At 40.9% G+C, this 17,842-nt stretch overlaps 1 protein-coding gene across 1 annotated transcript in view; it reads right to left on the minus strand.

Annotated features, from left to right (window-relative positions):
* sdk1b (sidekick cell adhesion molecule 1b) overlaps positions 1-17,842 on the minus strand; it is a 242,598-nt gene that overhangs the window by 9,724 nt on the left and 215,032 nt on the right. The window contains exons 30-37 of the mRNA XM_073467361.1: positions 17,136-17,330; positions 8,927-9,128; positions 4,282-4,385; positions 4,067-4,137; positions 3,099-3,237; positions 2,134-2,190; positions 1,898-1,999; positions 369-484 (exon numbers count right to left, since the gene is read on the minus strand). Coding sequence (XP_073323462.1) covers positions 369-484; positions 1,898-1,999; positions 2,134-2,190; positions 3,099-3,237; positions 4,067-4,137; positions 4,282-4,385; positions 8,927-9,128; positions 17,136-17,330 — 986 coding nt within the window. The remainder of the gene's footprint in view (positions 1-368; positions 485-1,897; positions 2,000-2,133; positions 2,191-3,098; positions 3,238-4,066; positions 4,138-4,281; positions 4,386-8,926; positions 9,129-17,135; positions 17,331-17,842) is intronic.

Raw genomic sequence — 17,842 nt, forward strand, 5'->3', positions numbered from 1 at the left:
CCTCTACTCTGGCAGAAATCAATGTGTCTAAAGCAGGACAGATAACCTTGTGTTTGAAGTACTAAGAGCGAGGGGGTGGGACAGGGGAGTCGAGACAGGCAGAGGAGTGATATTGAAACCATTAAAGGATATTCAGGATTCTTCCTCTAACTTAATTCTCTCTCTTTCTCTCTTCTCTATAGGACACTTGAAGGTGCAGCAGAGCAAACGCCTTCCAAGACAAAAGGAGGGGCATTTTAAATACACACAACAACGGTGCTACCACTTGGACACTTGTACTAAAAGTACTCATCTGTGTGTGTTTGGATCTGTTTTTGTCTTGTGTGTGTCTGCCACATCGTGCGTGTAAGTGTTTGTTTTCGTGTCACCTTGTATCCTTGGATGAGTCCATTCTGGGTCTCGAGGGGGGGAGTGTCCCAGGTCACTTCAAGAGTGGAGGGAGACACAGCTGACACTCTGATGGACTGAGGGGCCACTGATGGGGCTGCAGAAGGAGAGGCGTGTTGTTAGACTGCTGCTGAGTGTGTGTGTGTGTGCACAGCTGGGTGTTGGAGTGGGAAGCAGGAAGGATATGTTCTACCTTTCCAATTAGAAAAGGCCTAAGGCAGTACCTTGTTACTCCACTGTACCACACATATGCATGAACACTCAGCAGTGTGCACTTGAGGCAAGAGAAAAGGCCATATCACCCCATTTCATCATCCCCTTCTAGCCTTTTCTGCCTCCCCCTCCTGCTCTCCCTGCTTATCCTCACCTCTCACTCCTCTGCATGTGATATGTATGGCCTACACGCGCGCACACACACACTACACACACCTCTTGAATATGAATTTAGCGTTGGTTTGACAGAGGTAGTGTGAGACCGTGTGAGAAATTGTGAAATTTGCGCTGGGTTGTTTTGATCATAACGTGCAAATCTGTTCAACTGCGCTCTTGTTCGTGCGTTTGCCTGGCTTGTAGTAGCAGTAATGTATGTGTGTGTGTTTGAGTGTGTGTATGTGTGTGTGTGCATGTGTGTTTGTGTGTGTGTGCATGACAGATATATTTGCACTCCTGTCTGTCTAATGGATCCATGGCTTGACTCTCCGGTGAAAGTTAAACAGGGGTTGGGCCATTACTACAAAATAGATGACCTTGTGCAGCTCTTGACGACAGACAAACACGCACGCACGCACGCACGCACACACACACACACACACACACACACACACACACACACACACACACACACACTATTAGGGAACACCAGTGAGCCTCTCAAAGGCAATGTCACTCAAGGGGCAATGAGAGCACGACAGGAGGCAGGAACAGGAAAAGGGAAAAAAGAGGAGAGAGGGAGAGTGCAACAAGACTGACAGAAAGCAGACAAAACTCAAGGTCCCCTTACTGGCTTCTTCCAGAGGTTTCAACCATATCACAATCTTCAGAGGCAGATGAAGAGCAATGCATTAAATCATGACAGCTACTGACATGTCTTATGTGAACAAATCCATCTCATAACAACTGAGCCAACTCCATCTGCTCATGAATACCGTATGATAAGACTGAAAGCTCTGGAAGAAGCAAGTAAGTGGACCTTGAGATGGGATTAGTCTGTTGAACGACTATTTATGTGGTCAGGATTGCGATTTCATGTTTAGAAAGGGATTTATTGTGAGCTAAAATCAGAAGAAGATGTAAGAAGAGCAACCATCAGACGCTCAGCTCCTACAGTACCTACAATGCAACCTTCTAACAATGCACTCAATGTTTAAAACAGGGGAGAAAAGACGCTTAAAAAACAACATTCAACCATAAAACTGCTTTTTTTGGCATTTTTACCCTCCAAGTATAAAGATGTCGAGACCATACAGTGAAATTGTGATCAGTGTGACAGCTTCCTTGTGTTTCCACCTACCTGCCTCTCCGACGGACACCTCAATTGGAGTGGAGGGTGGACTCTCTCCGATGATGTTGTAGCTTGTCATAACAATCTGGTAGTGTTTGAACTTCTTTAGCTCTACAGAAAAACAACAGCAAAAAAAAACACAGTTACATTTGTAAAACATGCATGCAAAGCATATATCAGGTTTACTGAAACAACATCTAAAACAGAAGGAGTTTTATTTTCCAGCTCTGTCTGGAATTACTTACGTGTCAACTCAAATTCTGTTAGTGAGGCACTGCTGACTGTCTTGAAGGTGCTCTTGGCTTGAGAAGAGTGAGAGAAAAATGGAGGATGAGTAAATCAATGCATGTTTCAAGTTCAACAATGCACTGTGCAATTATAATGCCATTCAAAAAAAAAAAAGAAAAGAAAGACTGTTCAAGAGAAAACGTTCAATACCATCGTCAACGTCGGATGGAAAGAGACGAATAAGAATATTTTAATGTTGCTGAATTATCCTCTCAGAAAACGCTCGGGTTTGGACAATTTGCTCAGATTCTCATCAGTCGCACAGTTCATCCCTGATCCCTGCTCTGATTTAGATACATACTTCAAAACATGTCTTTGTAACCTTATTCCTTTCAGACCGCTGATGAACACTTTTTTCACAGTATCTGAAGTGGGTTTTTTTTCAACACTGTGAAATAGGTTACAAGGTAAATGCCGTCTTTGCCCTGCAAGATCAGCCATTAAAGAGATATTTTTCTCTTCCACATAATGGTGTACTTATTATCACCAGACCAGCTTTTTCCACCTTTGATCCTCTCTTTTATTATTCATTATGTGATTTCACATAATACGGGCACTTTCATTGATTGATTTTTCTTTACATCAATGATTACAATTCAGTTAGTCTTGGTAAGCAGGCAGGATTTATAATGAAATGACTTTTTTTTTATACTTTTTTTTATCTGCCATGCCTGTCATGAGATACATATATCAAACTTTACTTGGACGTGTTGATTATGGAACTACAGCTCCAGCTTTCATCTCTCCCTAAAAACCAAAAGAGCAAAAGTGTAAGGAATTGATTAAACTGTGTGTTTATCTTCTCTAATTTAAGATGCGATTGTTAGCATGTCTGCCTAACTAGCTTCCTACAGACAGTAGTGACCGAGCGTGGGGGGGGGGGCCTTAGTGGACAGCAAACGTTAGTATCAGTGCTACTCACTTGTAATTAGGGCACTTGTGGTGTTGTTTTTGGTTGCCTGGACTTCTGCTTCAGTGAACGTGGAGGCGTTTACAGGGAGCTCCCTATAATACAGCCTATACCCGGTCAACATCCCGTTTATGGTGTCGTCACTGGGACGCTGAAAATATGCAAACAAGCACACACAGGCACATGTACAGAAGCATTAGTAATCCATTTATCACAATGAAACTTCTGAGACTCCTGCACTGAGCTCATTTTCATTTTCTTGGTGTAGGGAGGTGACTGACAGGACACTGGCAGGCTGGCAGAGCAGTATTTTATCAGCAGAGTCCACTTTAAAGGCCTGGTGAATTGGTCTGGCTGTAACCCGCACAGACAGAGTGATGCTTCAGTGGCTTTGGCACTCTTGTAAAGGATGATGAAATTGCTGGTGACTTTGTTTTTCATTGCCTCCTTCTGCTTTGACATAAGGCGAGAAGGAGCGAGAGAAGACACTTCCAAACAGAAGAGGAAGAGTGACAAGCAGTGAAGTAGCCAAGCTATATTTACTGTCTATTCACATGTCACTGTTGCGCTAAACCACCTCTATTTTCCCCTTTCATCTCCTTTTTCCTCTGCTGTTGTACAAGCTGATGTTTGCTTCTAGTGCCCTCTTATATCTCTCCTGCTGCTATATCCTCATTAAGATTTTGAACATTTTTCTCCCCTGCCAGGAAAGTCTGTCCCCCCTTCTGTCCATCCCTCTAGCCATCCCTCCAATCTGTCTGTGCTGCCCTATGACCTCTCCTGGTTCAATAAATAATGATAATTGCATCCACAGACACAAACGCACACAAAGCACAAACACATGTACTGCAAAAGTCTGCGGGGGTCTCATTCTCCAAGTAGGTGATTAACCTGCACTCAAAGTTTTGTTGTGTAGGTCTGTGTGTGTATAATGCATGTGTATCTGAGGGCTCAATGTTGTGTTAGAAGTCTGAAAATACCTTCCACTGCACCAGGACTGAGGTAGTGGTTGTTGGTTTCACTGCGAGGATCACTGGAGGCTCATCAGGCACTGGACGGAAAACACAGAGAAAAAGAGTGAGGAAGACAAACACAGACATGCTTCTGTCCATCACATTACAGCCCTTCTCTATTATGTTTTTCAAATTCACATATTTCTTCCTCCCCTACGCCATCAGTGTTCTCAGTCTCTCACCATCCTGCAGAGTTGTAACAGCCTCTGTCTCTTTGCTGAGGACACTGTCTCCTACATCGTTGGTGGCCAGCATCCGAAACTTGTATGATGTAAAAGGCTTCAGCCTGGAAAAGAGAAAATAAATATTTCAGTCTATTGTTTTCCGGAAAAATAAAATAGTCAGTCTGCCACCTAGAGGTGTTGATCTTGCCTTTCTGTTTAAGAAATGTGAAGCCTATTGGATCTTCACCTTACAAACCTTGTTTCCCAGGGGCCTAAACAATGAACTACTGCTTAATGTGATGTTATGAGAGGAGCTGTTCTGTTACCTTTGAGTAAGCTCAGGCCAAAAATAAATATATAAAAATGTGTGTTTGGCTGTCGCAGGTCTCCAATAAGCCCATCCAAACATTTCATTTGGATTGAATGAAATGATTGGACGGCCTACCTGCTTGTCTACCTATGTACCTGCCTGCCAGTGTGCCCTCTGCCCGTGCACTCATTGCACATGACCAGAATGATCCACACGGCTCAGCATGGATGTATTGCCAGAAATATTAGCGAGCTAGATGCACAACAATGGCAGAAAAACAGCAGCCCAAATTTTCCACCAACATGCTAGCTCGACAGTGGTGAGTACTAACAGTAGCCATGTTTGTTGTTTACATTCATTATAATAATGTTAAGTGTTTTCTTAGATGTGAATGAGACATGAGGCAGCCGGATACAGTTAGCGATGACAGCGATGGGCTATGCTCACAGTACACAGCTGTTGTTCAGCAGCTAACCCAATTAGCATAAAGGACACACTCACAGCTATGAATAGTAACTGTCAGGCCAGTTAGCCTTTTCAGACTAAGATACGTCCGTGACTGCTATTTTGCTTGTGTTTATATGACTGTGGCATTAAACAGAGCTGTTAATGTTTTCAAAAAAAGCTAAGAGAGCTTGTTGAAAATAGGGAAGTAGCTGTTCACACATATCTCCCAGCTGGCCAGCGACAGCTATGGGGCAGTCAGTGAGTGTTTATGAGATTTGGAGGAGAGGCTTTGGAGGGAAGTTTGGGAGAGGGTGAGACTTATCTGTCGGTCTATCTATTTTTTTTTTGTGCAAAGGAAGTCCTGTCGCCCAGGGGAAGTTGTTTTTTTGGAATTTGCATTCATTAATCAAAATGATATTTCCATCGTATTTTTCTTATCTCATTTATTTCTACCCAAATATATTTTTGTAAAGAATTCAGGTAAGGCTAGACTTGTAAACATTATCCTCATGCAAGATTCACCATATTTCCAATTAGATGTTATTACTAAACCACCTGAAGCATGCATTTGTAATTCAGCCAGTAAATCCACAGGTGAACCACTCAAGGGTTCTCACCAAAGAGCATTCTGAGTATCTGTAAGAACTTCCAAAAAACAAAACAAAAACATTAGCAAAGCCTTATTTTGAATCTTTGGATTGTTTACATGAGCTTGTGTTCTTCTTCTCCTCCTCTTACTCTAACGTAAAAACACACAAGAAAAGTCATAAGCCATACACAGACAATGCAATCAACTGGTGCTGGGCGATATAGCTTTAAAACAATATCCTGATATTTTTAGGCTATATCGAGATACATAATATATATAACTTGCTATTTTGAAATCTCCCCAAATATCACAATATTTTCTTACCAAATAAAATGATATCAATATTGCAACAATATTGTATTTAATAATCATCAGTAATGTGGATATAATGACTAACTGGGTAAAGGCAAATATGAGAACAAGCAGAACAGTCTGGTAATTTCAGAAAATGACACCAGTTTACTGTAATGCAGCCTTTAAAACCAGGAAAAGACAAAATTTTAGATGATATAAAGTCGCATATCATAAAATATAATATCAATATACTGCCCAGCCTGACAATGACTCGTGGTCAACAACTCCACTGGGTACCTTTAACCTCTTTGGAATAACTTCCTCCCAAAGCCACCTCCTCCGCCTCTCACAGACATGATTTGCTCTCTCAGTGGCCTTTGAGGAGCAGACAAGGTCTTGAATAATAATTATCTTACACATTTCCTAATTGTCTCCACTGCCAAAGTATTTTTACTGCCATACTACCACAACATCTTATCTGCATTTCTCCTCTGTGCAAGGTGAATGCATTACTAAGCAGCGAATAACAATTTACATCAGTCATTCTGAAAACACTTTACTCTAGAGCCACTTACAATCAGCCCAAAGAGCATGCACCCATTGTTAGTGACTAGCTGAACAAGTCTGCGCTATGGTGCCTTACTGCATGCTAATAGTTTAAATTTACTCACTCCTGCACGCCGTGGGAAATTGATTAACATTTTAAAAAGGACTGTCTGTGGCAAAACAGTATTTCATTCTCATTTGTTATTGATCTAACCCATCATTAGCAAGAGTTAACAGAAGCAAATTTAATAATTTCTAACAAGAGGTGTTTCCCAGCCTTCTTGTACCACGGCTCACACATGCTATATCCTTACAAGGTCCATCTCTAGAATTTATTTACCGAGAGCCTCACAGACTACAGAGGGCCGGTTGGAAATTCAGCAGGCGACAGGAGGACTGCTCAAGTGTCTTCTTGTATAATAATGAGCCGGGCCCCCAATAAGGGACAAGAAAAGGCCCTATGGGGTTGTGGGTATGGTAGCAATAGAACATCAAAGGCACCAAGCTCAAAGAGGGTGGGGTACCGACAGCACTGGGAGGATGGTAAGGACAGTGTTTGGAAGTGTGTGTGTGTGTATATGCTCTAAGTGTGTGTCTAAGTGTGCATCAGCCTGGGGATTTCGATGTTTTGGTTCCAAACACGTCTCGGTGGAAAACAACAATTAAGGATAGATAACAAGTAAGTATGAGTGTGAGCATGTGGAGATGTAGGCTAATTCCTCCATCCGGCGCTGTAATGAGAGCATTCAGTGATAGAATGAGCTGAAAACCGGCATCAAAACAACAGCAGCACCACCATCACGGCAGATAGTGGCTCCCCGAGGCAGGTTGAAGCAGGCTGATGCAGACACTCTTCAGCATCTCAAATAGCCCTATGATAGCTCAGGAAGGAGTGCTCACAAACAGTCACGAAGCAGAAGACACACGCGGTGAACACACACTATACACAAGTGAAGCCTCATCATAGATGTGCTACTCAATGCTGTCAGGGAAGTTGGAGTAGCCATCCAGTCTGACCACTGGCACCTGCTGCCATAATGACAGTCTCACCAGGGAGAAGTAGATGAAGGGATAAACAGAAAGGGATGGAAAAAGATGAAATTCAACTGGAATGATGCCCTCTTCCAGTGGATCAGTGGATGTGATGCTGGAGGATGAACAAAGGAATAAAAGACTTGAAGACACTGGCTGTTGATGGATGTATGAAGGGAGGGAAAGAGGCGGTGACGACAAGAGGGATGACATATGAAAAGGTATAAACGGTTGTAGAGACAGACAATGGACAAACGGCACAAACGCAGGCAGAGTGAGGAAAAAAAGGGAAAAAGATAGAGCGCAGTTCCTGCTGTGCCTGTGTGATTAGGTGACTGAGATCCTCCACGTTTCTGCAGTGATTATGATTACTCTGCTCTCCCCGGTGGGTTTTTGTTGTTTATGTCGTTTTTTGTTCCACAAACCTTTTCGGTACGTCGTGTGCTAAATAAGTAAAACTTTTCCTTTTCCTGTTCTAATTTCTGTTGTTCGCTTTGAAAATTCACAGCACCCCACGATTTCAGACCGATAACTGTCAACCATAGACTGTCACAGCAGGTTTTGTTAGCTGTAACTAGATAGATGTAGCTTGATAAGTTACTTGAAAACACTGTCTTTGCGGTTTACTTTTTGATTTTTAAAGAATCTTGTAAAAGGGTCTTGAATATGCACTTGGCTCCAAACATGATATCGAGCTAAAGCTAACAGGTCAGAGGCAAAAGTCATCACCCTCACCAGCTGGTGAGCCATGAACAGGAGACATGGAAATAAAGAAACTGCATTATTCTTGTACTGCAGTGTAAAGTCAATTAGTTCTATACATTTGATGAGGAAAACTGTAAAATTAGATTCATTCAAACATAATCCTGTTGAGCTGCTTCTCTTACATACTTGGATATAAGTATGACAGAAGGGAGAGAGAAGAAGATTTATGCTTCATTGTTCGTATTTTTAAAACAATGTTCCTATTTTAAAGTGAAAATAGGCTTTGAGGATAAGGACGGACTATTTTGGTGTGTAAACTTTCCCAAATCCAATAAAGAGCAGGCAAGAAATGCTAACGTTAATCTACACTCTGATCCAGGAGCAGCTTTTTATCACTGGGGAAATACAACTCAGTGAGCAAACCGTGGATCTAATAAAGGGACATCTGAATATAGCCCTGTTCATCCAATGATAGCTGCTCAGTGGACCAAGAAGACAAATAAGTGTGACTTCCTGGATATAAAATTAACCAGATCTTCCATGCATAGCTTCCCTATTGTGTGGTACACAAAAGGCTTCCGCTAACTTCCGGTTCAGCCCTCTGCACAAAACATGTGATTCCTCAAACAAGTCATTTTGTGTTTCTTTGGACTTGGAGCAACCAAAATGTTCATCGATCATACAGTTTTGCTCTTGTGGTTTTGGCTGTAGGTACTGTAAGTATGTGCACACAAGCATACCTGTCAACGGTCCAGGTGGTCACGTTGTACGGTATATCAGCGGTGTGTGTTTTCCAGTCGCCGCTGGGCAGCTCTTTGACCTGCAGAGTGAAGTACCTCAGCGGGGAGGAGCCTGAACCACCCATCACCCAATGGAGGTGGAGACGGCGAGATTCAACACCGTCCTGAGGAACAGACAACTTCCTGGGTGGCTGGGGACGCTCTGTGGATGTGGTAAAGAGGGTGAAAGATAAAAAGAGGAGAGCAGGAGGAGACAAAAGAGGCAGAGGAGAGATGAGAGGGGACAGAAAGAGGATCAGAGCAGAGGAATTGAAGTGGAAGCAGGAGGGAGAAAAAGAGCAACAAATTACTTGATTGCAAGAGCAGTTTCGTTTTCTTTCTGTTTTACACAGCGTCCAAGCGTTTCTGGAATCAGGCTTGCACAGTGATACGTTCTCTGAAGCCTTTGTCATACATATGCATACATGTGAAACGCAGATTCGAGACCCGGCTACACATACACATGACATTTAGGAAATCAGTTTACTGCAGGGAGGCGAGTTCAACCCAAATACTTAAATGTATGTAAACAAGCCGAGTTCCCTGCATAGGAACATTTGCATTTAATATATTTCTCTACTCATCAATTCAGGTTTTTTCCCTTTAATGTGCTTCCAATCTGAAGCCATAGACGTTGAAATGAATTGTCACATGGACAAATGGAAAGTATCATACACCATATGCTGCAAATACCTTGTGAGACACGACATGTGCAGAATACATTTAAATGACATATGCATGACTGTGACTGTGACTGCATGCATATGCTTAAATGAAACAAGACATCTAACTACTGCAGCATCAAAGAAACAATTTCTCAACAGATTGTGTGTGTGTGTGTGTGTGTGTGTGTGTGTGTGTGTGTGTGTGTGTGTGGGTGTGTGGGTATTTGTCTTTGGTATTCAATTAGAAGATGAAAGATAGCTCTGGGAGTCAGTATCTTTGTACAACTGTGTTGGCAGTAGCACACACACAGACACAAAAACACATGGTTGGGGTGCCTAACTATTTAATTTCAGGGGCATCGCGTTATCGATTTGGTCTAGAAAATAAAAGCATTATCGATTCTCTCTGAAGTTTAATTAATCTGCACTTATGTTCTCAAACATGCACAGTCACACACACACACTCACTGACATACATACACACAGGCTTCCCTTCCTCCATTCATCCTTATCACAAGTAATTTAAGTCAAATCTGTTTGCCTCCCTTCTTCTCTCACACCCTTATTCTTCATTCCCTTCAAGATTTGACTAGTATCTCCCTCTTTCATTTCCCTGATACCATCTGTGTCTCCCTGTCTGTTCTCCTCTTGTTCTGCTCCACAGTTAAGATCATGTTCTGATAATAAACTCATAATTGTCAGAACAAGTGCCTGCCCTTTCAGGACTTACGTGACTGTTTACTGCCGCGCGAGGGAGAGGAGTGTGGTAGAAATGATGAGTAGAAGAAAGACGTGACATTACTGGAGGAGAGAGAAGACATGGTTGTATGTTGTCCATTACCGTATCTGTTATCTCCCTCCCAGAGACAAAAATCAGCATAGACGAATCTCTCGAGGGGGAGTTGTGGTTTTCTCTAATTCATTCATGCACATAGACACGGCCTTACACACACACACACACACACATACCCACACACTCACACACACACACTTAAAAAGCCAATTTTCTTTTTCCAGGGATTAAGTTGGTCTCCTCAGCATCATCAGAAAGAAATCTCTATTAGGCTATTCTGTCTATCTCCCAGTGAGAATGGGCCATTATGTTACTGAAGTGGAACAGAGAACCACTGAATTCTATTCTTAAGAAATCCTGATAATGATGCTGCCGATGTTATGATATCTGATCCAATTAAAATGCACTACACAAGCTGATAGCTCTGAATAGAATATCTGACATGATACCAGGATTTTTTCAGAAAAATTCACTTCAGTGTCACATTTTAATACAGGGACTTTTGTAGCGTTTCAATGCTTTACTAGACATACACTGTGCCGGCTGACAGAGAAAATCGGAGAGAGAGAGATCAGGGATGGCATATAGTGTATATCAAAAGGCTGTGAGCAACGTTCAAACCAAACTTATTCATGCGTTAGCCTACTGAGACACCACATTTTCCAAGTGATATCTCATTTTGGTGGGATAGTTCTCAGCTACGGAGAGGTCAAACTTTCCTCCAAGTCTCCTTGTCAATGCGTCACAGACTGTTATACTACTGCAGGGATGGACAGTAACGAAGTATCTTTACTTCAGCACTGTACTTGAATACATTTTTCAAATATCTGTGCTTGAGTATTAATTTTATGTTGGGACTCATGACTTTGTTGCCACTACATTTGAAAGACGAAAGTTGTACTTTTGACTCCACTGAAGATTCCTGTTTCTTGGGACTTTGAAGCATAGCTTTGAAGTCAGCAAATTAATTTTCTTCCCCTTTCTGAAATGCAACAGGCCATATGCTGTGTTCGTCACAGGAGAGAAAAAAAAAACAATCACAGTGGAGTAGTACTCAGTCAAGTTCAAAGTGCTTGCTGAATTTTTGATAAACTTCACAGTGGTAAAGTTGTTTACAGCAGAAAAAGATAATGATTCCTCACCACCACATGAGCACTGGTGGCCATATCTGAAGTCCATATTTAAGATTTTTGTAATAAAGAAAGATTCTTATTGTTTTAAATGTTTGCTCTATGGCTTCGACCTTCAAGTTGTGGTATTGGGGCCGGGTCTTATGTGAATCCACTGATGACTCATACTATTTATATATAACCCTACCTAAGTATGCCAAGTTAACATTACTGGCTGAAGTCCCTTCTGAAATATATGTTTTAAACTCACCGAACAAATACAGTACTATTTCTAGGAATGGGTACCAAAAAAGGGTATTAAATGGTCTGCTGGGCTGAATATAAAAATGTGTTGTTGTTAAAAAAGAAGACATAATTCTAAATACTAGTACTCTTACTCAAGTAAAAATTGGACTGAACAACTTTCAGATGTATTAGAGTAATATTTGACCTGGAGTATCTATACTTGCGCAATCTGGTATCACAGTGTTGGTGTTTTTCCTGGAACACGATAATTAATGTTGATCCAGTGGCCATGGAGTGTTTTTGGAAGCATCATTCACGGATGAAAATCCTTTGTAGTCCTGATTTCATACTGGAAACATGCTTGTCAAGCTTTGCTCTGGCTTTTGCTAAGGACAAACACTGCAGTATAAATATTGGGAACATGTTGTCAAGTAACAACACTGACTGTAGCTTCAACACGTGTATGGATTGATGTACTTAATATGCATGATGGTCTGCCGTATTGACTTTTATTCAGTTCAGTTCAGTCCTTGCACTATGCCAGATGGGGAACTTGATTTGCAGTCAGGGGCACAAGATAAAAAACACGCTAATACAAAAAACAAGTACAAAAACAAACAGTACAAAAATGCTTCTTGTACATTGAATATATGGCTTGTAGCTTCAGCTAATACAGTTAAATAATGTGGTCAGTTATATGTTATAGAAGCTATACAGTTTAACAACATATAGGGGTGCATCACATCCTAATAAACATAAAGGGTGGAGACATCCTGATTTGTTAACATCAATGTTGGTAACTTCCAAAACGTAATTTAATAGATATTACTAGTTAATATAATTTGAAAGTTATAGGTTTCTTTAGAATATTACTGTCTGTGCAGAGTAATGCGTTAAGTATGACTTAAGGCATTATAAAATGGAAGAGGGTAATATTGTTTAGCCCTGGATTAACTTGGTCTCTACTGACTATAAAACCTTTTGCTATCATTCAAAATTGATATATATAATTTTCCTTCTGTCCTGCGTTCAGCTGTGTTGATAAAGCAATTGGAAAAGACGCCTCTGACTGCAAGAACTGTGCTCTGTATGACTGCCAACGCTGACTGGCATTCCAAACTACTAGCGCTGGCAGTACTCCAGGGGCTGTCCTGGGGTGAAAACTAAACAGAAAAAGGTGTCCACACTTTCATTTTGTAGGCAGCAACTAACCCAAATACCCAACAACAACGAACATGAAGAAGAGAAAATATGTCTCCTGTCGAAAGTTGTTGAAATAATGTTTTTGTTTTGAAGTTGGCAGACAGCGGAACAGACGTCACAGGACAATATTCACAATGAATCTTCTGATCATTGGACCCTAACGGTCTAAAGGAATATACACTTTCAATAAATGGACACAAATTAGGACTTTATGAGGCTTCAAAGGTAGCGAGTCGCCACCTCTTTCCATCTCTTTTACTTGCCACGCCGGCAGTGAATTATTCTTCAGTTCTTATGGTTTCTGATTGTTCACTGCCGTTTCTGCCTTCCTATCATTTACGTAACACAGGGCCATTTGGCTTTCTGTGTCAGTTTGTTCCAGTACAAACCAACCTGTGTTACCTCCTCTTGACATCTTTCAGTCAAAAGCCTTTCATTAAATACAACCACAAATAGCACCTGCATTACCTAGTCCATATGTAAACACACACCAGTGGCCAGCATCTACAGCAAATTAGCACAGAAAAATCTTCTGGAGAGATACTAACAAATATTCACTTGGTGGCAGTTAACATCCACCTGCTTCATTTTAAATGAGCTGAAGGTATGAAAGCAATTGACTAAAACAGGAAGAGAGAGAAGTGAAGAGGATAAAGACTTTTTATTTGTTATTAAATTGAAGGGAGAAAACTGCACTGCGCACGCATCACTTTACCTCTTTAAAAGTCAAGTCGATGTAAAAATCTGTTCTTCCTTTCTGGCTACTGACAGCGAGCTGGGAGATATACTTCTGTCACAGATTTTGGAGACAAAACTGTCTTAGGAGGGCTACTGTCACTGCTCAGCCTCATACACCTCGCCATCAGCATGGGCTGTCATACTCAGCTTTTGGGGTGTGTTAGAATCCCTGTTATTTTCACAGTGCTGCTAGAAGTAGGTGAAACTTTAAAGAGAAATTAGCAACAGTTTTGTTTCCCTTAAAGAGTAAATTACCGTGACTGCAGAGTGCTGATAGAGCTATTGATCAATGATAATTACTTTGGTTTAGGATGAAAGATTTATGGCTTTCAGATGTTGTTTTCTACTATCTTCTTGGCAAGAAAAGGCTTCCACTGTTACTTCAACACATTGCCAGTCTCATTCTCTTTCTCACCTACTAACTGTGCATTTTTCACCCGCCCACAACAGAGCATGGTGCTATGAAAAAGTAACCAGTTGACTGGGAAATGCTAGGAATCCTTGCTGTCTCACTCAAAATGTCATATATCAAATGTAACACTATTTCTTAAAATTCAGAATATCTTAGTATTTGGTGTGTCCCTCTTTTGCTTTAGTGGCAGCATGCACTTGAGTTGGCATGGACTCCACAAGTGTAAAACCTGCTGACTTATCCCAGCACGATTTGATTTGACATTTTCCCACAAATCTTCATGTGATGCCACCGAATGCTTGGCTTTCTCAGTTTTTAAGTGCAGGTCAGGAACGTCAATGACAGTCAGGGTTCCTTGGTCTTCTTTAATCTTCAAATAGTTCTGTAAAAGCTTTGAGGTGTGTCTGGGCTCATTATCCTGTTGCAAAGAAGTTATTAAGTTACTAAGAATCCTTCACCTCCAAAGATGCAAACAGGAGTATAATAGTCTCTGAAAACTGGAGTGGTACTTCTTCTCGGCCAGGGTCAAGTCACTTCAGCTGGTTTGATGCACTGTGGTATCATTCTCTCTTATCTTTTTTTCCCCAGTCTTCCACTGTGGAGTTATTTCTTGGCCCACATCAAGCATTTGTCCTTGTTCCCCGGCAGGATAAGTGGTTAAGAAACTGCTACTTGTCTTCCAAGATCATTAAAAGACAGCCTTCTTTTGACAGGACTTTTGCTGGTTGGAGTCTTGCGTTCTTTATTTAGTAAATTCTATGTCTGTGATGAAGTTGCTTGTCTATCTCTCAGGGAACTAAACTTAATGTATTTATCTTCTGATGATGTGGTCACTTTGAATCTGCCTGATCGTGCTTTGGATGCAACTGATCCAGTTTACGCCAAAGGGTTTTAGAGTTACATGCATCGCTTAGGAACATTCAGTCTAGCCATGATTTGATGCTGAGAAAGCCCCTCTTTGCTTAGAATAACAATTTGACTCTTGACACTTTCCCTTACTTTCTGAATCCTAAAACGTTCTGGTCATTTCCAGCTTTACAGGACAATAGTAGAGATTTTCAATACGGTCTCAGACTTTTGAACCCAACTGTAATTTTACAAATCTTGCCAGACTACTGTTGCAAGGACCAAGGCAGATTGTGGGACTCCAGACTCTCATTATGCCCCTGCAGGAGGGCTAATACCTGCTGGTTTTAAATATCTACTGTATATTTACTGCCAAGCAGCTCTTCATCCACTGGAGTTTCTAAATGTCACTTTGTCTTATTCTGAATGTGAAATATCCCACACAAGGAAAAGGTCATATTTTGTTTTAAATTCTGTGCAAATATTAGGTGCACAGGAACAATAGATTCTGCATGTCCAACCACAAATTACTTGTTGTTGAAGCTCTGACAAGCTGCCTGAGCTCCATGCCAGAAGCACCTGCTTGCCTCTTCTTCCCCTCTAACTTTATCTCTGTGAGGACCTTACATCGACCACAACTCATTACACCTCTAAGTAGAGCTGCGGAGATCATAAAATTTTAAAATGCTAAAACCTTCACCTAACCTTTCCAGACTCTGCGATGGCACTACTGTAGTGAATAACTGAATTCAGGACACAATGTAGCCTTGGACCATTTTTAAGTTAATATGAAAACAGAGGACAAAATAACCATCAAATAAAATCCTCCTAATGGAGGAAATTATGAGCAGCACAGGTAAAATTAATAAGGTCACTCCTACTTCAAATTGTCACATTTACAGAAATTGCACTTCTTATCTGGTTTATTTAATTTAATTTCCTTGTGCATTATTATAATTGTAATGTAAAATTTAATGATTATTCCGTTGCGTTGGTAAAGATGCCACACATGAAAAAAAGCACATTTTTTCTTGTCATTAGTCAAAGCTTCCAAGCTTTCAGTCCCATTATTCTTGTTGAATAATTCAGCCATGCAGAGAAGTCAGTTTTATAGGGATAAAATGAACACATTTTTTACACTGGTTAAATTAGAGTGTGGTTCAATATCTTTTCAGAATTGAATCTTACCGTTACCGTTTCTACCTCTTTCAATATAAAGAAAGAGAAAAAGAGAAGAGTTGATATTTCTAGAAAAAAATGTAATCTTTGGTGCCTCTGCACACACACACACTCACACAGGAACCACACACTTGAGATGGCAACCTTCTGTGAACATTTGTCATTGTCCTCAAACACCCCCATCAGTGACCCATCAACCACATACTGTTTATACCTATAGGCCTTTTTCACAGCTAACATTTTGATTCAGCATAGCAGGACCAGCACAAGCGCAACGAATAACTTGAATGATGACGATCCATTAAGACCTTTAGTCATTTATACCTGCTGCTTCAATGGCGTGTCAAAGTGATATTGGCCTATTAAAGGTCTTAAAGCCCCTGAAAACTTGATTTCAACTTTTAAGCATGGTGCTATAACATTAAATAAATGACATCATCTGAAAATGGCTGAAAATAGGTTTTCAAGGTCTTTAAAGGTACAGTATGTATTTCCTGTCGCTAGGATTCTCAAAACAATGAAAACACAAGACGATTGTTGATGACATCATACAGTAGCGTGGGATCATGGGAGTTGTTGTCATTGTTCAACAGCCTCTAATGGCAATGAAAATCTATGTGATCTATCACGCAGAAATGTTCACGGACAGGGTAATGTTTAAAAAAAGAAAATAAATTTTATGTTTTGTCGGAATTCCTTCCTCACTGTCTCTCACATAAAGTATCATCAGATGTTTCCTCAGAAGGTATAAAGACAAGCGACCAAGTGAAATTAGTAAAATTACGGATTTCTCTGGGTTTGAACATTTGGGATAATGTAAGTATACTACTGAACAAAATATGTAACCAAGGTCTAGACATTTTTAGACAATTGAATGCAGAAATGTTATATACTATATCTTTAACATCTCCATGGCTAGATTGACAGACATGCTAGCAACCCAGATACCATATAAAGTTAATGTGTGTGTGTCCTTTACCTCTACGTTCAGTGGTAACAACCAGGGCCTCTTGTGCTTCGCCCCAGCCCACGGCGGTGCGGGCAGTGAGTCGGAACACGTAGGTCTGCTCAGGGGAAAGTCCTGTGACGGTGAACTGTCGAGCGTTGGAGCCCACCTCCACTGTGGTCCATCGCTGAGGGTCCCTGCTGTCCAAGCGGTAGGAGATCTGGTAGCCTAGTGAGGGACAGAAGGAAGGGCAGACGGAGGAGGAAGACAGTTAAAATCTGTGTGCAAGTCTTGTGTGGGAATGTGTTTTTGTGGCCTACGTTGGATCACAGAGCCCACAGGAATCAGAGAAAGCACAATATGAGATTTAAAAAAGGGCGAAAACAACGTGGTGAATCACACATGCTCATTTCACAGTAACACATACAAACAAACAAACTTTTCTGTTCCTCAAACTGTCCATGTCTGTCGATGAAGCTGCTTTGCTATTAACAAACATGCTCCCCCCATTCCAATAGGGCATTTTTAACACTAACACATTACTGGGGGCTATCACTGGTCCATGACAAATAAAAAACAATTAAAAAACAATAAAAGTGCTGTAAGGATACCGAATAATGTAGGATTTCAAACTATTTTTAAGTCACATGACCTGAAGTTCACACAGCACAATTAATGTATAAAGCAAAAAACAATCTACTACAGGTAATATTCAAGATTATTTATTTTTTTAAGAGAGG

The sequence above is a fragment of the Pagrus major genome, chromosome 1 (assembly GCF_040436345.1).
Source record: "Pagrus major chromosome 1, Pma_NU_1.0".
NCBI lineage: Eukaryota > Metazoa > Chordata > Actinopteri > Spariformes > Sparidae > Pagrus > Pagrus major.